General features: G+C 38.0%; 1 protein-coding gene and 1 long non-coding RNA gene across 2 annotated transcripts in view; both read left to right on the forward strand.

The window, feature by feature from the left end:
- The window catches only part of LOC114354151 (uncharacterized), a 14,931-nt gene extending 5,803 nt beyond the window's left edge, over positions 1–9,128 (forward strand). Inside the window, exon 2 of the long non-coding RNA XR_003655989.1 lies at positions 8,858–9,128. This is a non-coding gene — a long non-coding RNA (uncharacterized LOC114354151). The remainder of the gene's footprint in view (positions 1–8,857) is intronic.
- Positions 9,129–10,611: 1,483 nt separating this feature from the next.
- Positions 10,612–18,107, forward strand: LOC114354144 (cytochrome P450 4C1-like). Its single transcript, XM_028306404.1, has 7 exons — positions 10,612–10,615; positions 12,029–12,225; positions 15,986–16,058; positions 16,462–16,654; positions 16,914–17,065; positions 17,298–17,477; positions 17,953–18,107. Exons 1-7 carry the CDS (start codon positions 10,612–10,614, stop codon positions 18,105–18,107), a joined length of 954 nt encoding a protein of 317 aa, XP_028162205.1.
- Positions 18,108–18,349: the final 242 nt, after the last annotated feature.

Genomic DNA, 18,349 nt, shown 5'->3' on the forward strand with positions numbered 1-18,349 from the left:
ATCAAGGGTGGTTTCATGCGAATTTGAAGAAAATATTTCACCCCTAAGGGTGGAAAATTGGGGATGAACTTTTTTATACGCAATATTTTTATTTTTTTTGTGTTCACGCATTTGAAGTCGGTTTTATTTTTTTAAAAAGGTTCTGGTTTATTCAATTAGTTTATGTATACGGTTATATTTGCTGTCTTCAAATATTTATCGTTTGATTTCCATTTCAATATCAATGTTATCTATCTACTTATTCATATCTAAATCTCTATAGCTTATAATACATTTTTGAGTTGTTTACTTATATCTCCGATCTTGATCTATGATGGATCAGGTCAGAAGATACGTAGTCAGATCTTTGAATTCGGGAACACTGATGTGTTCGGGGATTTTTACTCGACTTTACTTTGACTACGATATGGTAATGTGCTTGGTAAGACAGTACGTTGACCATTTTATGGCAGTATCTCGTGGTACGTCGCTTTGAAAATGAAAGGCCATGGTGGTACATTACTATGCTATGAGCGTATGGCCGCTACCAATCGATCAACGTGGAAAGCATTGGGGGAGGCCTATGTTCAGCAGTGGACGTCCTATGGTTGAGATAATGATGATGATGATGATGCAGATGAGCGCCATATATTTATTTAAATCCTCATTTCAAGTCCGCGCCGACATTCTTTTTAACTCGAGATAAAGTAGACCCCCTATCTAACTATTGTTAAAGGTTATCTATAAGACAGCCACTCCATCACGGATTATAATTATGTCTATTTAGACTACGAGTTTATTTCCACGATTTTTACTATCATCAGACAAAGGTCAATTGTACGCGATAATGTTATCTATTCACTATTTTTGCGCGCAATTCCGCCTGCGTCGTTTTTCTTTTTTTTTTCTTCTGGAAAAGTTTCAGTCTTTTTATTGTTTTCATCTTTTTGGTGAAAAGTGAAATTGGCCAGTATTGGTCAGCCTAAGTCTTGAAATTTTATTTATCTACAGGCTTGGATTCATGCTTGACTTTGGCCATTTTCTGAATTTAGATGTTTGGCTCAAGCGTGCATATCTTCTAAACCTATGAACTTTTCATATTATATTTTGTCAACGTGAAACGGCGAACACCGTCAGTTTATAATATAACGCGTGAGATTGCAAACTAACGGAATTCACAATTTTACGATGACATATTATTATTTATCCTTGAGTATGAAATGAGGAGCTCGCTCAAACTGGAAATCTCAATTCAGATTTTCAGAAACCGAGCTTTTGAGTCGAGTTTTAAGTACCGTTTCATAAAAAGCTCTTCTATAACCTTTTTAAAGGAATTCCGAAATAAAATATTGCATAACTCGTACGATACCGTGACGTATGTCTGTTTCTATCTTATCAAAACTGGAATGCCTCTTGATTGTTAATTCGATACCTACATTTCACTATCATGAAATTTGGATATGTTTACGACTTCGTACGCGTGGATCCCGTTTTACCCCCTTAGGGGTGGAGTTTCGTAAAATCCTTTCTTAGCGGATGCCTACGTCATAACATCTACCTGCATGCCTTTTCGCCCGATTCGCCCAGTGGTTTGGGCTGTGCGTTGATAGATCACTATGTCACGTCAGTCAGTCACCTTTGAGTTATATGTATTTAGATTTTCATGTTCGGTCTGACTACAGTCTACCTACAGGGGGTCTATAATGTATTTGGCACTATCTTGAGAGTATTTTAGTGTGCTATAATGTTAGTTACAACCTTGGTGTCAGCCAGGAAACCATACCATGTCTGACATTGCCTTTTGTGCTTTTAATTAAAATATCTATAGAAAACATAGTAATCCTATAATTTTTGGTAGTTTGTAGGATGAATGGCTGTTTAATTCCTCTTTCGCGCTTCAACCACTGAAGCTTTTTAAACGAAATTTGGTATAGTATAGTTAAAGTTTGCGCCCCATGGAAAGTTTTTATCCCTGTATTTGGAAGCGTGACACGCGGGGTAAAGATTTTCTGTGATCACGCGGACGGGATCGCAGGAAAATGCTAGTAAAATATGAACATAAACCTCTATTTTCCGACCCCGTATTTATAAACAGGTCCAATAACCTCAACTATCATCTATTACTATTAGTAGGTATTTACTAATGTGGGTACTCGCCAATTTGCGATATCTTATCTACTAAAACCGTGGTGTCAGTGTGTTTGCCTAATGTCAGACGTCAGTCATGTGGTGGCCACGCCTTAGTCGCCATTGTGGGGCAGGGCCGGACTTGGGGCAAGTAAATAAAAATGAGAAAGGCTATTATTAATTATTTAATATTAGATACTAAATATAGACATGTTTCTTACATTAAAATAGTGTAGACGGTAGATTGTGTACTGGTACAAAACGTACCAATTTTCCTTAAATACGCCCCTGTCCATAGAAATGACACTCTGAGCCTCTGCCGTCATCGTCAAAGACTGAACTTTCATAATAAATTGTTCTAATGAATTAGGTATTTTTATTGCGTGTTACCTTTACGCATACTTCTAAAGCATACAGACTATAGAACTTAAGGTTCGGACAAACCAACGCGATCACAGTGCGATCAGCCGGCGTGCAGCGATGGCGATCAATGCATTTAGGTCTGGTCGCCATCGCTGCACGCCGGCTGATCGCGCTGTGATCGCGTTGGTTTGTCCGAACCCTTAGTCAATATAATAGCATTAGTTTTCTTTTGAACAAAAGGTGTAGGTTTAAGAAGATCATTTATTGTAGAAATGGCCCTTGTTACAACTCTATAAGAATGTTTATTTAGCTTAATATGCCATTCTTGCATTGTTCACATAGTGCGTACGCCTTATTCCACGTTCTTTAAGCAATGTATCATTGTAAAGAGGTATCACACCCACGCCTCTTCGATCTTGCGTTTAGCGTATATTCTAGCCTAAAAATAGGTCGTTGTTATGAATGTAGGTCGAGTTTGATGGACGAGGTGGAGACAAACAAAGCCACGTGACGCCCGACGTGCGCCAAACTTGACTTCAGACAAATCTGGTTGAGGAAAAACCGTCATTGTTCCATGAAAATTAATATTTATGTTGCCTCTCCTCCCGCTTTGATAGAAACTGTACCTTAGGCCCGTATTTACAAACATTACTATGTGGTCTCACAGTGCGCGTGGACGCACAGGGTGACACACGAACCAATCAGAGCTCTATTCAACGCTGTGCGTTCGATTTGCTGCGTCGCATAAGCAAGCATCGTTTGTAAATACGGGCGTTAGGCTCGGTGCCACTCTCATGGCTCTCTAATTTGCCACCACCGCCAGAATCCATATTCTAGCCATCTAAACCACATAATACTACACTCCCCAAGTCCCAACGCTGACCAGACAAGTTGGGGAGACCTGAAGTTAGCATATTTATATCTACCTCACTTCATCTACAGCAGGGGTGGCCAACCGGTCGATCGCGACTATTAGTCCAGTCGATCGTGGCAAGGCAAAAAATACTACATGATTGTGCACTAAACTATGCTGTTTCATTTACGATTTCAAGAAGTATGTAAGTGGTAGATCACCCAGGGTTTCGTTAGTAAACAGTAGGTCTTATGTCTAATCAAGTTGGCCACCCCTGATCTACAGGATTGATCTACCTCTGGTAAATTAGAGAGACTCATGCCCGTTTTCATCATCAATCCCTAATTTTTAAGTGACCCGTATGAATACAAAATCTATGTTACCATAAGGGTCACTTAAAAATTAGGCATTGATGGTTAAAACGGGCATCATTCGTGCTCTTGTAGTGGAGATTAAATGATCTGATGATAATGATGACGACAAATATTGCAACATTTATACTTGTTATTAAGTTTTTATTTAATGTAATGTGATCAGTCAGACAGTAATTCCTATAAAAGTAATGATAATAGCCTCTTAAATAAATGATGTCTTATTTAATTACGATCCGAATAATTATTCATCAATGAATATAAATGAGCCGTAGCCCGTAATGTAAAACATTTGTAGGTAAATTGCTGTAAATGTTTCGTGGTGTTTCTCAATTCATGAAACTTATTTGCTATATTTTCCTCTTGCCAACTGATGTTATTTTAGGAACTATTAAAGGATGGCCAGAGACGCCAGAGTCATTGGACACTTCTAATAATAAGTAACGCAGACGCCAGATGCGACATTGTTTTTAATTATTACTTTACCGACTGAGTTTAATAATTAAAAGTTATGATGGAAGACTGCGCGGGGGGAAACTGAACAAGTAGAGTCAACGTCAAATAGTCATGACACACAAAGTGTCCAAAAAGTTGACAAAACAACCATATTCCTAGTAACAAAGACGTGTTGCGAACTTTTCATTCTCAAACGATTAGGTTCGTTCGTCCGTTCGTTCGTTTTAGCCGAAAGACGTCCACTGCTGGACAAAGGCCTCCCCCAAGGATTTCCACAAAGACCGGTCCTGCGCCGCCCGCATCCAGGTGCCTCCCGCGACCTTCACCAGATCGTCGGTCCACCTAGTGGGAGGCCTGCCCAAGAACTTTCCTGCCCCAGCGGCCGCCCTGCCCACTGCCACTTGATTTTAGCGATTCTGCGGGCTAAACGATTAGGTACTTTTTGCAATTTACTGAAAATCTCTTTTATATTTTTTCTTTATAATTTTAACCCTACCACTGCAATGGTTATGGGAACACAACGTGGTGCCAAAAAGATGCAACGCAAATACCTATCATATCCTCTTTATTATTACACATTTTAATATCATTATTTATTATAATGCGATCTAAACAAAACATGTATACCTATCTGCCAAAACGGAATATATTCTGGATGAAATAGCCTATGACATCTTATCTGACAGGCAATATATTACGAAGATGTTCATAATAATATCGTTGTCATAGCACACGAGTCCCTGTCAAAATTAGCTAAAGACAGCTCGTCAAACTATGCATTTTTGTTCCAAAATCGCTCTTATTTCAACGGCTATAAGATACGGCAATGTTAATTTTGACATGCCGTTGTCCGTGCCATATACCAGTAATATATTCCATGGGTGTTGGCAGTGGCACCGCCTACGTCATGGGGCATCCCAAATGTATTCGGCCCTTGCTACCGTTTTCCTGCTAACCGATGGTCTACAATTTAACTATGCGTAGTTAAAGGGGCAGAGTTCATTGGACATTGGATTTATCGAAAATGGCAAAATAAGTGGCAATGGCCCATAACACTGGTTGAGTTTTATACACTATCAAGCTTTCGATCCTGGTTTAAGTATACAGGAGTTTCAGTGGCGGGAACTAGTGGTGGGATTTATCCCGGAAATTCTACTAAACTTAAAAGATATTTTGCCTAATTATCCTCAGCACAATCAGCATAGTAACACATGGTGTCAATGACCGCTTAAGAGCACCTGATAACGTGGACAGGTCATTAGTGGGCGATAGCAGCCAACTTCCTAATTATGAAGTTTGGAGATTGTAGAAGTCGTCTGTCAAGATACGAACAAACGAACTTTTTTATTTGACACATGTCAAAGTTACGCACACGCAGGAATAGCAGCAGGCCGGAAATAATAGTTTTTTTTTTTTTTCAGAATTATAATAACTTGAATTTATCCTCTTAAAATGAAAGTAAAGAGAGACGTTCAGTTTTTCCCTATTTCGAATTGTTTCCGAGAAAAAATTCCAATTATTATCTTCATAAGAATCTTACTGATACTTCAACGAATGATCTAATTCTAAGCAACACAATATGCGATATATTTTTGACATAATATTATACTACCCTACATACGGCTTATTCCCAAAGGTCCACGCCTACCACATACCGATCGACTTCTTCCTAAATCTAGATTTTAGACACTTCTAACCCCATTCAACTTCAACCCATCATCATAGAAAGCCTAACCCCACTTAACCCTCCTAGTAATGGTCCCTTCGCCCTCAAACCCTCAATCAATAATGACCACCTGCACTATCTGACGAGGCTAGGTCATCGACCGTGGGTATTTGGGTCTAGATAAATGGGGTCACAGCCAATAAGATTGTAGGAAAATTTTGGGAGAAGTGTTTATTTTTCTAAGCATGAGAAAATTCAACCTTGAAACGAATTAGACTTATTGAAAAGTGAAAACTAGCGGGTGAATTTCGTTCTGACACAGAAAGTTCAGTTTTCGGGCATGTATAGCCTAATATCCTACACTCACAAAACAAATGATGTGGCGTTCTATTGAAAAAATATTTTCAGAATCTTTAATAGACCCAGAGATTGTTAATGTCATATCAATGATACGGGGTCCCAGGGCTTCAGGGGCCCACAGGATGCCCCAAGCAAGGCCGCACTATTTTGGATTAGGCAGGCAGAGTGAGATAATTATAATCAGATGTATTGATAATATGAATTTTAATGTATTATTGACATTCTTACTTGACATTATAATGATACATGCCAATATCTTGGTAAAACATGTTGAATCACCTGTAAAACTGTAAGACCAATCATGTTGCTCTGTAATAATATGTTTTCACACATATATGGGTCATTCCATAAAAATCTGTATATTTTCGACGTCATTTTGTCCTAAACTTTTTTAAGATGCTTTTGAATACTTTATTAGTGTAAATTATAGTTTATGTATTAATTATGTTATGTCTAAAAGGGCCAGTCATTTTATGCTTTATTTTAGGAGAAATTATAATTTTAAGTTTTTTCATACTACATTACTCCTATGTGACTTTTAATAAAGTATAAAACTTACAACCTTAACACTTATAGATAAGTTAATATACTTAATGTAGTTGTTGTGTTAATAATACTATATAAAAAACGTTATTCCCTAACTAGTAACTTAGTCCCTAGCGCCGTTTAAAGCTAGGGCCTGACGGTCTAGGGACTGACGATTTGAAGTAAAATTTAACAAAAATGCAGATTAACTTTATATTATAAGATGCTTGATACGATGTGCCGAAAATAGCCGAAAAACCACACTTAAATACTATTAAATTATATACAATTTCCTATTGTAATCAATAAAGCTACTCAACTAGGGACTGACGAAGTGACTGTATCAACACATGTTTTCGCAACATCTGGCACGTTTGCACTAATTCAAAAAACGGCTGCCGCAAAGCCAGTATGTTCTGAGGATAACTTCGTATCGTACTTTAAACTCAACTAAATGTCATTCACTCTAAATACACATTAAAGCGCAAAATTATAAAATCAGTGCGTGGCGAGGGAATGACGCTAAAAGCTGTGGACTCTTTTTCAACTAAAGAAAATCAAATTATTGTTTATTGAAATCGCAAAATATTAATAGAATTTGGTGTAATATAGGTTTGAATAGAATATTCGTTAATTATAATAAAGGATCAAGTTGATGTTTTTATAAATATGGGTTCCAAAACACAAACTTTTGGAGTACGGACATGCCTAGGGAATGACGTTTTGGGTCATTTAAAAGGTATTTAAGATGTTTGAAAAATATTTTAAAAAATATAAATGGGTGATGAATAAAACACCATTGCGAGCTGTTATTTAACAATTTTGGAATAAAATATTAACAAACATTTCTTGTGAAATGTGGCGCGGACTAAGAGTTGACATATTTTTGTGGAATGACCCATATTTATGTATGTCTTTATCTTTATTGCCTAAGGAAGTTCTTTAATTTTGCAATGACTTTTTTACATGGGGCCAAATTTTGATACAGGGCCCGTCTTAGGCACGAATGATAGATATACATTGATATTATGTGTTTATTTATTTAGCTCAAATCAAACATACAAATAGCCTTTATTTATGTACCTAGTTCTTTAGCATACTTACACAACATAATATTTTTTACAACGGTCAATATTGTTATATTTAATATGCTCGATTGAGTCAGTGACATACTCCCAGATAGTGATATCGATTTATCTTTTATTTATCACAATAAATTACACAATATTTTAGTCATAAGTAATTTTCCCCAAATTATATGATTTATTATAGTATTAAACAATGGAATTCGTCTTTGAAATTGCTACACAGGGTGTTGATTGCAACGTGCGCAATACATAAATACAGGGTGTAGCTAAAGAACAGGCTGGCAAAAATATTATTTCTCAGACTATGACTTACTTGAATCATCATCATCATCATTTCAGCCATAGGACGTCCACTGCTGAACATAGGCCTCCCCCAATGACCTCCACATCGCACGGTTTCTTGGTAGCGGCCTGCATCCAGCGCCTTCCTGCTACCTTGAAGTAAATTATATTAATGATGATTAGTGGCCAAAATTCACAATTTTATTTATGAATTCACTATTTTATTAAGTACACAGACACAACCATTATATGGCAGACAAATGCCGTGATTAATAATAACTTGTCAAGATGCTTGCCAAATAGTTTCCAAGTTCGTTCATCTGTTAATTTGTTTATTGCATTAAAGGACGTAGCACATTTATCTACCAGGAAAGGGATCGTAACCGTATCAACTCGAGGTGGTCAGTATTCTTTGTATGAAACTTCATACTGCAACGCACACTTATCCGCGCTGTAAGGCCCAGAATAGAAGGTGAAACGCAACTGCAACGAAATTGCAACTTTCTGATGATTCTGATAAATAAAACTGAAACTGAAAGTTTCAAGCTGGTCGCGTCATGTGGACGCTATGGCAGAAACTTAGATGCAACTCAAAAGTAACTAGCAGTTGCAGTTGCGTTTCACCGTCTGTTCTGGGCCTAACGTAAACGCCTCGCCGTTGACAGCGCGCGAAAGGCAAAGGGTGTTGATCCCTTTCCGAGTTGATAAGTCTGTTATGGCCTTTATTATAGTAGGATGTTATTTATTGCATGTTACTAATACTAATAATCTGTTCTTTTTGTTACAGAAATAGAAAAAAATCGTCGCAAGCGCAGACCATCGAACTAAAAGACACAAAACAGTCAGCAGGACTCAAAACTGAATGTGATATAATTTATTTATTTATTATTAGTACGCATTTAACTAACAAACGACAATACTCAAAAGTCAATTAACAGACTATAAAAGGCGGGAAAGAGAAAAGAACACAGATAACAATTGCAAGGAGGTTATATGTTTGAAGGATAAATTTTAATATGAGAGACACCATGAAGTCCTGCCAACACACACTGTCAAACGACATCGAATACAAAGAGGTCGTTGTCATTGGTGAGTATGTATTTTTTATTAGTATTTTAAGAGCGTTTACGTCTAGCGTGGCATGTCAAGTTTAGGTAATTTCGATGCTAGTTTTATTCACACTAAAATAATTATGACTGTGTGCGTGTTCTCACGCTCTATAGTCAAATCAAAATACTTTGATCCACCATCGTAAAAGTATGCCAGGCTGTCAAGTGACAGCTCAAGGAAACTATAAAATCTTCAAATCTTCCAACACCGACTCCATAATTATAAATAATGGTATACATTAGTCCTAATCAATAATAAATACGTAAATTCTTTATCAAATAGTAAATTATCAAAGGTTTTTTACTATTTTGAGAATATTTTATACAGCCTATGTTCAGCAGAAATTTTTTTGAATTTTAATTGTGAGAGATTTTTTCAAATCGGTTCTATTCAAAACAAACTTTTCCTGTTTACTATTCCGGAAAATGCATAACATTTCATACCCACCAGCTGCAGGGGCAGCTATTGGGTTATTTGGGGTTCTTCCTACCAGAAGGTGGGTAGCCCCTACACCCACTAAAAACCTGACTGTTTCTGCCATGATCCATATAAGTGATATGAGGGAACGCGGGACATCGCCATTGGCTGTTGCCTGTAGCATTCGTCCTTAGCCGCCACCAGACACCTCCATGTCTAGCGACCGAGGCCTGTTAGGAAGGGACAGTTGGAGACCATAAGCTGTCCTCTTGCGCAAAGGGTGTCGGCAGCGGATAACCGGAGTGTCGGCTGAGGCCTCTCGCTCCCCCTTTCCATTGCTTATTTCTGTGAAAGAAAACTTTCACAGAAAGTAAGCACACTATACCATAAGATTATTTGTCTCATCATATATTTTATACTAATGTAGATATTGTTTCCGAAAGCGAACGGGTTCATTCCGTACCTGTACGCTTCATGCGTTCTCTAGCAAAAGCTGAAAATCAGTGTTCTGCCCTTTTGAGGGTAGTGTTTATACTGAGCTCTTTGCTTTTTGCATCGCTGCGGCACACATCACTCTGACGCAGGGAACTATTTGAAACGCTAGTCATCTTTATCTTATGTTGTTTTGTCACTTTTGTTATGTTGCAACTGTTGAAATTATTAATAGTCAAACGAACTTACCTGTACGTGAAGTTCGACTGTAATGAGGATCATTTCGATTTTTAGCTGTGAATGCAGATTTATAGGGCTAAGAAATCCTTAATACACAGTGCAAAAATTTTTGTTCTACGACAAAAATTGACGAAGTTATGGCCAAATTACTAAAAAAGTTCACTGACCGCCCGGCGCGGGGACGATGACGTCATTATATCCGATCCGAACGCTGCCGGCGTACTGCGTGGATAGAAAATATTTTTTTCTAGCCAAATTATCAGTTTTAGAGAAAAACTTGTAATGACATTTATTCATCAGAATAAAGTAAGCTATCGATAGGTAATTTTGATCCATAATAATATGTGTAAGAGGGCCATACAATGAGTCTCTTGCACTGATGGAATGCTATACAGGCCATTTTTATTTTGTTCTCGACATGACTCGCCCAGTTCAATTTGTTGTCAAAGGTGATGAGTTTTGTTTATAAAGATTTCTGGTAGTTGGAGCTCTTGTAAATTCGATAATGCACTTATTAAGTACTTTTATTGACAACGTTAGGCACTATGAATTCAATTGTATGTTTTACTAGTAGATTTATTAAAACTATGAACTAAAGTTCTTTGATTTATAAACTACGACATTATTTTTTCTTTTAATCTGACGTTTGGGCTAAGTTGTATCATTTTACACCAAATAATTAACCAAATTATTAGTTGCGATTTTCAAATGTTTTTGATCTAAGTAACTTACAACATTTTACACGTCATCTTATATTGTTAATCACAAATTCAATCTGCACAACTTCAATCGTGTAAAAAGTAGTAACACGAGTCATACCTCTTGACACAACAAAAAAGCGAAAGAAGCCTCCGGTACACTTTGTTAAAAGTAGACATGTATCAATATACACGAAAGAAAAGTTCACAAAGCCTTACTTGTATCATTTGGCACAAAATTATTTTCTTTTCTATACGTCGTAGAAACATACCGATTAGATACAAAAATAGCTAATTTTTCAGAGATTCACATTATGTTATAAAGTCGATTTTGATCTAAGTCGAGTTAGATCCCTTTTCACTGGGGGTACAGACTTATGATCTCAATTTTTATTAAATTTTTAGATGTTCAGAAAAAAGTACATTTATTACCAAATAACACCTTTGTTGATGAAACGAATTTGGTGTATTGTATTGTTAATCAATTTAAACTATGATGATATAAATTTAACGGTGCAGTCCTGTTGTCCCCCCTGCTTGGCCCCCCTGGGGGAGCCAACAGGATTTCCAAATCCTGTTGTCCCCCCTGGCTAGGGGAGACAACAGGACTGGATTTTCAAGCAATGATTTGAGGACTGTTGTCCCCCCTGGTAAACATTGGGTATTTAGAAGCCATATATTTTGATAATAGTTTCTATAATAGACAATCGAGTTTTGTACCTATAATATATGGCTTTTAAATAATGTTTGCCAGGGGGGACAACAGTCCTCAAATCATTGATTACTAAACTCGATTGTCTATTATAGAAACTATTATCAAAATATATGGCTTCTAAATACCCAATGTTTACCAGGGGGGACAACAGTCCTCAAATCATTGCTTGAAAATCCAGTCCTGTTGTCTCCCCTAGCCAGGGGGGACAACAGGATTTCGAAATCCTGTTGGCTCCCCCAGTGGGGCCAAGCAGGGGGGACAACAGGACTGCACCATTTTACTGTCCCGCCCGTTTACTCGGTACGTGTGATCAAGGCCCTACTGAAAGCATTTCTTTTTTTTCCAGTGACAGCCATGGGCGTGGATTTCACAGACCATACGATCCTCAACAGTCAGTACGTGACAGCAGTGGACGAGATATTAAAAATCATAGCAGTCCGCTTCCGGAAGTTCTGGCTGCACAGCGATTACACCTTCAGATGGAGCAACGTGAGGAAGAAGCAGGACGCTTGTTTGAAGATACTGCACAATATGTCTGATACTGTGAGTTCAACCCATAGAGATACAGAGAGATAAAGTTAGATAAAGTTAAAGACTAAAGTTGTAGGTTGTAGTAGGGAATTTAGTGCAATGATTTGTATGGAGACCCCTCCACTTTGGTATAGAAGGCTCATTTTTGCACCAGTTGTTCTTTGGGTGCTCCTGAGTAGATTTCCGTCGGTAGACATCGGGAGCCCCCCCTGTGGTAGCAGGGGGAGGGGGGGCAAGTTTCCTTCTGCCGCGCTTCACTTTAAGGCCCATATCTTCAAAACTATGGGTATTAGGGCAAGGGTGGTGTCATTTTCGGATAATTAAAGGATGGCGAATTCATTTCTAGAACAAACTTTTTGCCTTTTCATACAAAAAAATAGAAATATGGAGTAAAAATCACAAAAACCAAAAAGTATTTTTTTAAATAAACGTGGTTTACTTTTAAACCACTGGAGATAATCTAATAAAAAAAATATGTCCTGAAAGCTATATTTATCAGGATTATAAATATATACCATTGTATGGTACTTTTTTCGAAAAAAGTAGGTGAAAAAAAATTTTTCTTCAGGACACAGCGGGCGAATTTTAATACGCGTCGGAAAAAAATATTTATTTTATCCATGAATTCATACTATTTGGTTCATAAGCAAGTTAAGATTATTATTTTAGAATTTATTTAGAGTTCCTGGCACATCATGCTACCATGATTTGTATTTTTTCTTCAATTAATTTTGAACTCTATGTGTAAGTCATAAGGTTGAAAATAGTTTAAATATATTGTATTATTGAAAATATCATAAGAAGAAAGCACTAAATAAAGAACTTGAATTTGTCTAAACGTCTAATGATTATTATTATTATTTTAATTAACATTTTTATTTCTACATACTATTGTACCAGTGATAAGGGAAAGGTAAGTGTGAGGAAAGAGAAGATTGATTATATTATCATAGTACGGGAGATTATTTTTAGCACAAAGGCTACGGCTGTGACCATTATAGTTGTTTTTTCAGACAGCACCAGCTTCTGCACTACTTCTTTCCAGGCAAGCTTCCGCAGCTACGGGCAATTATTCCATGTAGGCTCCATGTTGCTATCGATTCTGGTCTGGTCATAATTACTGCCCTTGATATACTGATACAAAACTGCCTAGGTTGGTGGGCACTTACAGCACTCGTTCATAAAGTAGTAATAAACATATAAAGTCAAGCATATAGTAATAAACACAGTGCACGTTTAAGGAGGTTTGCTACAGTATTTCAAGCTGAATTCTACGCTATAATTATGTGTGCACTAAAAACGGGTGTAAGAAACGCAATATTTAGGTACATCCTTAGCCACAGCCAGGCAGTACTCAAACAAAGCCATCGCCTCAGTGAAGGTTGAGTCTAGAATTAGGTATTCTAGAAGCAATCTTAAAGATGAACAAACTCTGAAGACATGACAAAGTGTCCCTAATGTGGGATACCTGGACATACGCGGATCGAATGCAATGAGAGAGCCGACAGTCTAGCGAGACAAGGGTCAGAGAGGATAACTATTGGGTCAGAACTGATAGTACCTTTATCTAAAAGCTTAGGTACGTCATGGCCATAATATGGCCATATTCAAGAATAACAGGGCTGAATGGGAAAGCTCCAACGATATAAGCCTCTCCAAATCATTCCTAAAGGGAAATACAGGGTCATGAAGAAAACTTTTCAAAGGTATGCCCAAGCAATTACAGGTACGCCAACTGGGCATTATGGAACGAATCACAAAATGGGCCTAACAACAGAAGCTCTCAAGCATGTGGAATACAATGTGGAGTCCATGAAACACTTAATACTGTAAGGATGGGTCTGCTTGGGTCATATCCGGCATCAGAAGACTATTAGGTGGCTTTCACTCAGACGCTTAATTCGCTTAACTAATGGATAGGATTTTTTTGGATGATAGGGAATAAAAAAGCGAGAATAAAGATCCTAATGGGTCGCTGTGGACTACGCTTAGGTGTGACCCTACATAAAATAACCCAGACAGCTTTGTATCAGCATTGGCTACTGGCAGTATATCAAGGGGTTCGCGTATAGGATCAGTTGCAAGCAACCGACTCAGTCTTCCCTTTATCCGACTGGTTGGGTGTGGACCAGAGTCGATAGCAACATGGAGCCTACATGGACCGATTTGCCCGTAGCTGCCGAAGCTTGCCTGGAAATGGTGAGATGTAAGTGCAAGAAGTAGTGCAGATGCAGGTGCTGTCTGAAAAAACAACTATAATGGTCACAGCCGTAGCCTATGTGTTAAAAATAATCTCCCGTACTATGATAATATCAATCCTCACTTTCCTCACACTTACCTTTCCGTTATCACTGGTACAACAGTATGTAGAAATAAAAATGTTAATTAAAATAATAATCATAATCATTAGACGTTTAGACAAATTCAAGTTCTTTATTTAGTGCTTTCTTCTTATGATATTTTCATTAATACAATGTAATTAAACTATTTTCAACCTTATAACTTACACATAGAGTTCAAAATTAATTGAAGAAAAAATACAAATCATGGTAGCATGATGTGCCAGGAACTCTAAATAAATTCTAAAATAATAATCTTAACTTGCTTATGAACCAAATAGTATGAATTTATGGATAAAATAAATATTTTTTTCCGACGCGCATTAAAATTCGCCCGCTGTGTCCTGAAGAATAATTTTTTTTCACCTACTTTTTTCGAAAAAAGTACCATACAATGGTATATATTTATAATCCTGATAAATGTAGCTTTCAGAACATATTTTTTTTTTTAGATTATCTCCAGTGGCTTAAAAGTAAACGACGTTTATTTAAAAAAATACTTTTTGGTTTTTGTGAATTTTACTCCATATTTCTATTATTTCGTACGAAAAGGAAAAAAGTTTGTTCTAGAAATGAATAAGCCATCCTTTAATTATTCGAAAATGACACCACACTTGCCCTAATGCCCATAGATTTGAAGATATGGGCCATAAAGTGAAGCGCGGCAGAAGGAAACTTGCCCCCCCTCCCCCTGCTACCACAGGGGGGGCTCCCGATGTCTACCGACGGAAATCTACTCAGGAGCACCCAAAGAACAACTGGTGCAAAAATGAGCCTTCTATACCAAAGTGGAGGGGTTCTTGCACTAAATTCCCTACTATTGTGAGCACTCAAAGGTCGTAGATTTGAATTTCTAACCATAGTAATATTATGAACTAGCGGCCGCCCCGCGACTTCGTACGCGTGGATCCCGTTTTACCCCCTTCATCTATCTTACGCGGTTTACATTTTTTCATACAAATGTTTTTTCCCGCTAACGCCCGTTCCCTTTGGAATTTCGCAATATCCTGTTGTAACTAAGCTTTAAGTTTACTAAGGGACCTGCATGCCAAATTTCAAGCGTCTAACTTAAGCGGTTTAGATTTTTCATACAAAAGGATTTTCCCTGTAATTCCTGTTCCTGTGGGAATTCCTAAGTATCCTATAACCTGCCCAGGAGTATGAAGAATAATTGTACCAAGTTTCGTTAAAATCCGTAGAGTAGTTTTTGTTTTTATAAGGAACATACAGACAGACAGACAGACAGACAGACAGACAAAAATTTTACTGATTGCATTTTTGGCATCAGTATCGATCACTAATCACCCCCTGATAGTTATTTTGAAAATATATTCCATGTACAGAATTGACCTCTCTACAGATTTATTATAAGTATAGATTTCTAACGTAAATGTAATGTTGTTTAATTGTGAAGTTCTCGTTCCCTAATTTAGGTGATCAAAAGAAGAAAAACTGAATTTGACAACAACAACATACTCCCTGAAAGAACAACTGGAAATACTTCAGGTAAGAAGCACTTTATTAACCGATTTCAATAAAAGGGGATGGTTCTCAATTCGGTTGGTATACTTTTTTTTCTATGTTATGTACGTACACCGATTACGCCGAGATCTCCAACCCGATTTACGTGATTCTTTCTTTGTTCGAAGCTTTATTTTATTTAATTGAAATAATTCATTTGTTTCCAGTAATTACCTACTCGTTAAATAATTTTTAAGTATTGTAAGTTAAGCGTATTGTCGATGATACTTAATTAAAATTTCGTCTTTCTTTCTCTCATTCTATTTTGGTGGACTTTTTTTGGAGGCGGTTTAATTTTAGATTAACATAAAGAAGTTAAGTAGTAAAAACTTAATATTAACTGTAATGTCACTGCTTCGGGAGAATAATGTCAACCTCGAAATTCTAGGCAAAAAATTCAAAGCCTTCATGGATCTACTCTTTGAGTTATCCTTGGAGAAAGGAGTGATGAACGACAGAGAGTTAAGAGAACATGTAGACACGATGATTGTGGGCGGCTACGACACGACCGCCACCGTGTTAATGTACACACTTCTACTGCTGGGATCCCACCCTGAAGTGCAGGAGAAGGTCTACCAGGAGTAAGTATCATTATGATGAACATCAGGTAATCGTCATCATTTAGCCAGAGGCCGTATACTTCTCGACTAATGCACTGGTATTATATTATCTGTGTCGCGACCTTCCGTTCACCGAGTGGGAAGCCTGCATGTTTCATGAAGATAACTAAATTTGATTTTACCGGGCATATGTAGGATTTGGCCTACACTCCACATGCGCAGCCAGAAGGGTTGGAAAATATTGTTTAATGTACAAAAACTGTTATAAATTACCTTCCAGATTAAAAGTGGTGCTTGGTGACTCAGATCGTGACGTGGAGAAACACGATCTTTCCCAACTGGTGTACTTGGAGGCAGTTCTAAAGGAGAGCCTGAGATTATACCCGATTGGGCCGGTGCTGGGCAGGCGGCTGGACAAGAACGTGCAATTGAGTAAGGGTCACAGGATGTAACGGGTCGCGCATACGAACACGGTAGAAACAAAAAAAACTTGAGATGATCGCCTCAACTCTCGCAGCGCGACATAAAGGATGATGGCTCATCAAATAAACACTGTAGCACCCTAAGGACGGCCACCTGGCTTAGTGATTCATTCACTGGATCACTATGACAGAGCTCGCGGGTGTGATCCCCGCATCATTCTACAATTATGAAACTCTTGCAGAGAACTACACGCTAGCAGCTGGGCGGTCCTGCTTTTTGCTTTTGTTTGGGATTCACAAGCATCCCATGTGGGGAGCAGACGTGGACCAGTTCAATCCCGACCGGTGGATGGATCCGGCTAGTTTACCAGACAACCCTAACGCATTCGCTGCCTTCAGTTTGGGGAGGAGGATGTGTATAGGTAGGTATTAAAATTTATAAAACTAAAACCTGTGTTAGAGAAACTAGCTATAATAGATCGTTTCATCCACTAGTGTTAGAGAAACTAGCTATAATAGGTCGAGAAAAGCGCAGTCATAATGTGCGTGTGCACTCTTAGATAATTTAGCGTGTACCGATTACACTCAAACATTAGCGGAAGACTGGTGAAGCGCGTCTTCGTGGATGAAACGATCTAGTATTGGCCGCTTGAATTTCAGTCTCAAGTGTCAGCATTTCATCCCCATTTCAATGACAGTCGCAACATTTTAGTCAGACGGTGCTTTCCAACTTACCAAAGGAAAATTGAGGATTTGGCCTCCACTCCTCACGCTGGTCAGGCGGGTTAGGGGATCCTGATGTTGGTAGCCTCATACGAAACCCACGGAAAGAATGGGGGTGGTTCTATTCTACTATATTATTAAAGAGATAACCTACGAGTATATTATGTATTTCAGGCAAAACCTACGCGTACATGTCGCTGAAAACAACCCTCGCTCATGTTCTCCGAAAATACCGCTTCAATGGTGACCACACACAACTGGAACTCAAATTTGTCGTGTTGCTGAAGCCAACGTCAGGTTACTACGTCAGCATTGAGGAACGGCTTTAGAACTAAATAATTTGTTAATTACTTTTATATCCAATTATTAATAAAGTCGAAAGAAATGTTTTTTTACAGGCCTATTCAAACCTGAGCGATATTCGCTGCCGCTGTGGGTAGAGGTACATACCACGCGGGTTTCGCTCAGGTATTTAGTATCAAGTACCACGGCTAGAGCGTTTTCTCTGCCGCAGACGGTAGCGAATATCGCTTAGGTCTGAATAGGCCTTTAGAACGGTCAGCGGATGACG

This window comes from Ostrinia furnacalis, unplaced genomic scaffold, assembly GCF_004193835.3.
Source record: "Ostrinia furnacalis isolate ACB-3 unplaced genomic scaffold, ASM419383v2 OfSCF1926, whole genome shotgun sequence".
Classification (NCBI taxonomy): domain Eukaryota; kingdom Metazoa; phylum Arthropoda; class Insecta; order Lepidoptera; family Crambidae; genus Ostrinia; species Ostrinia furnacalis.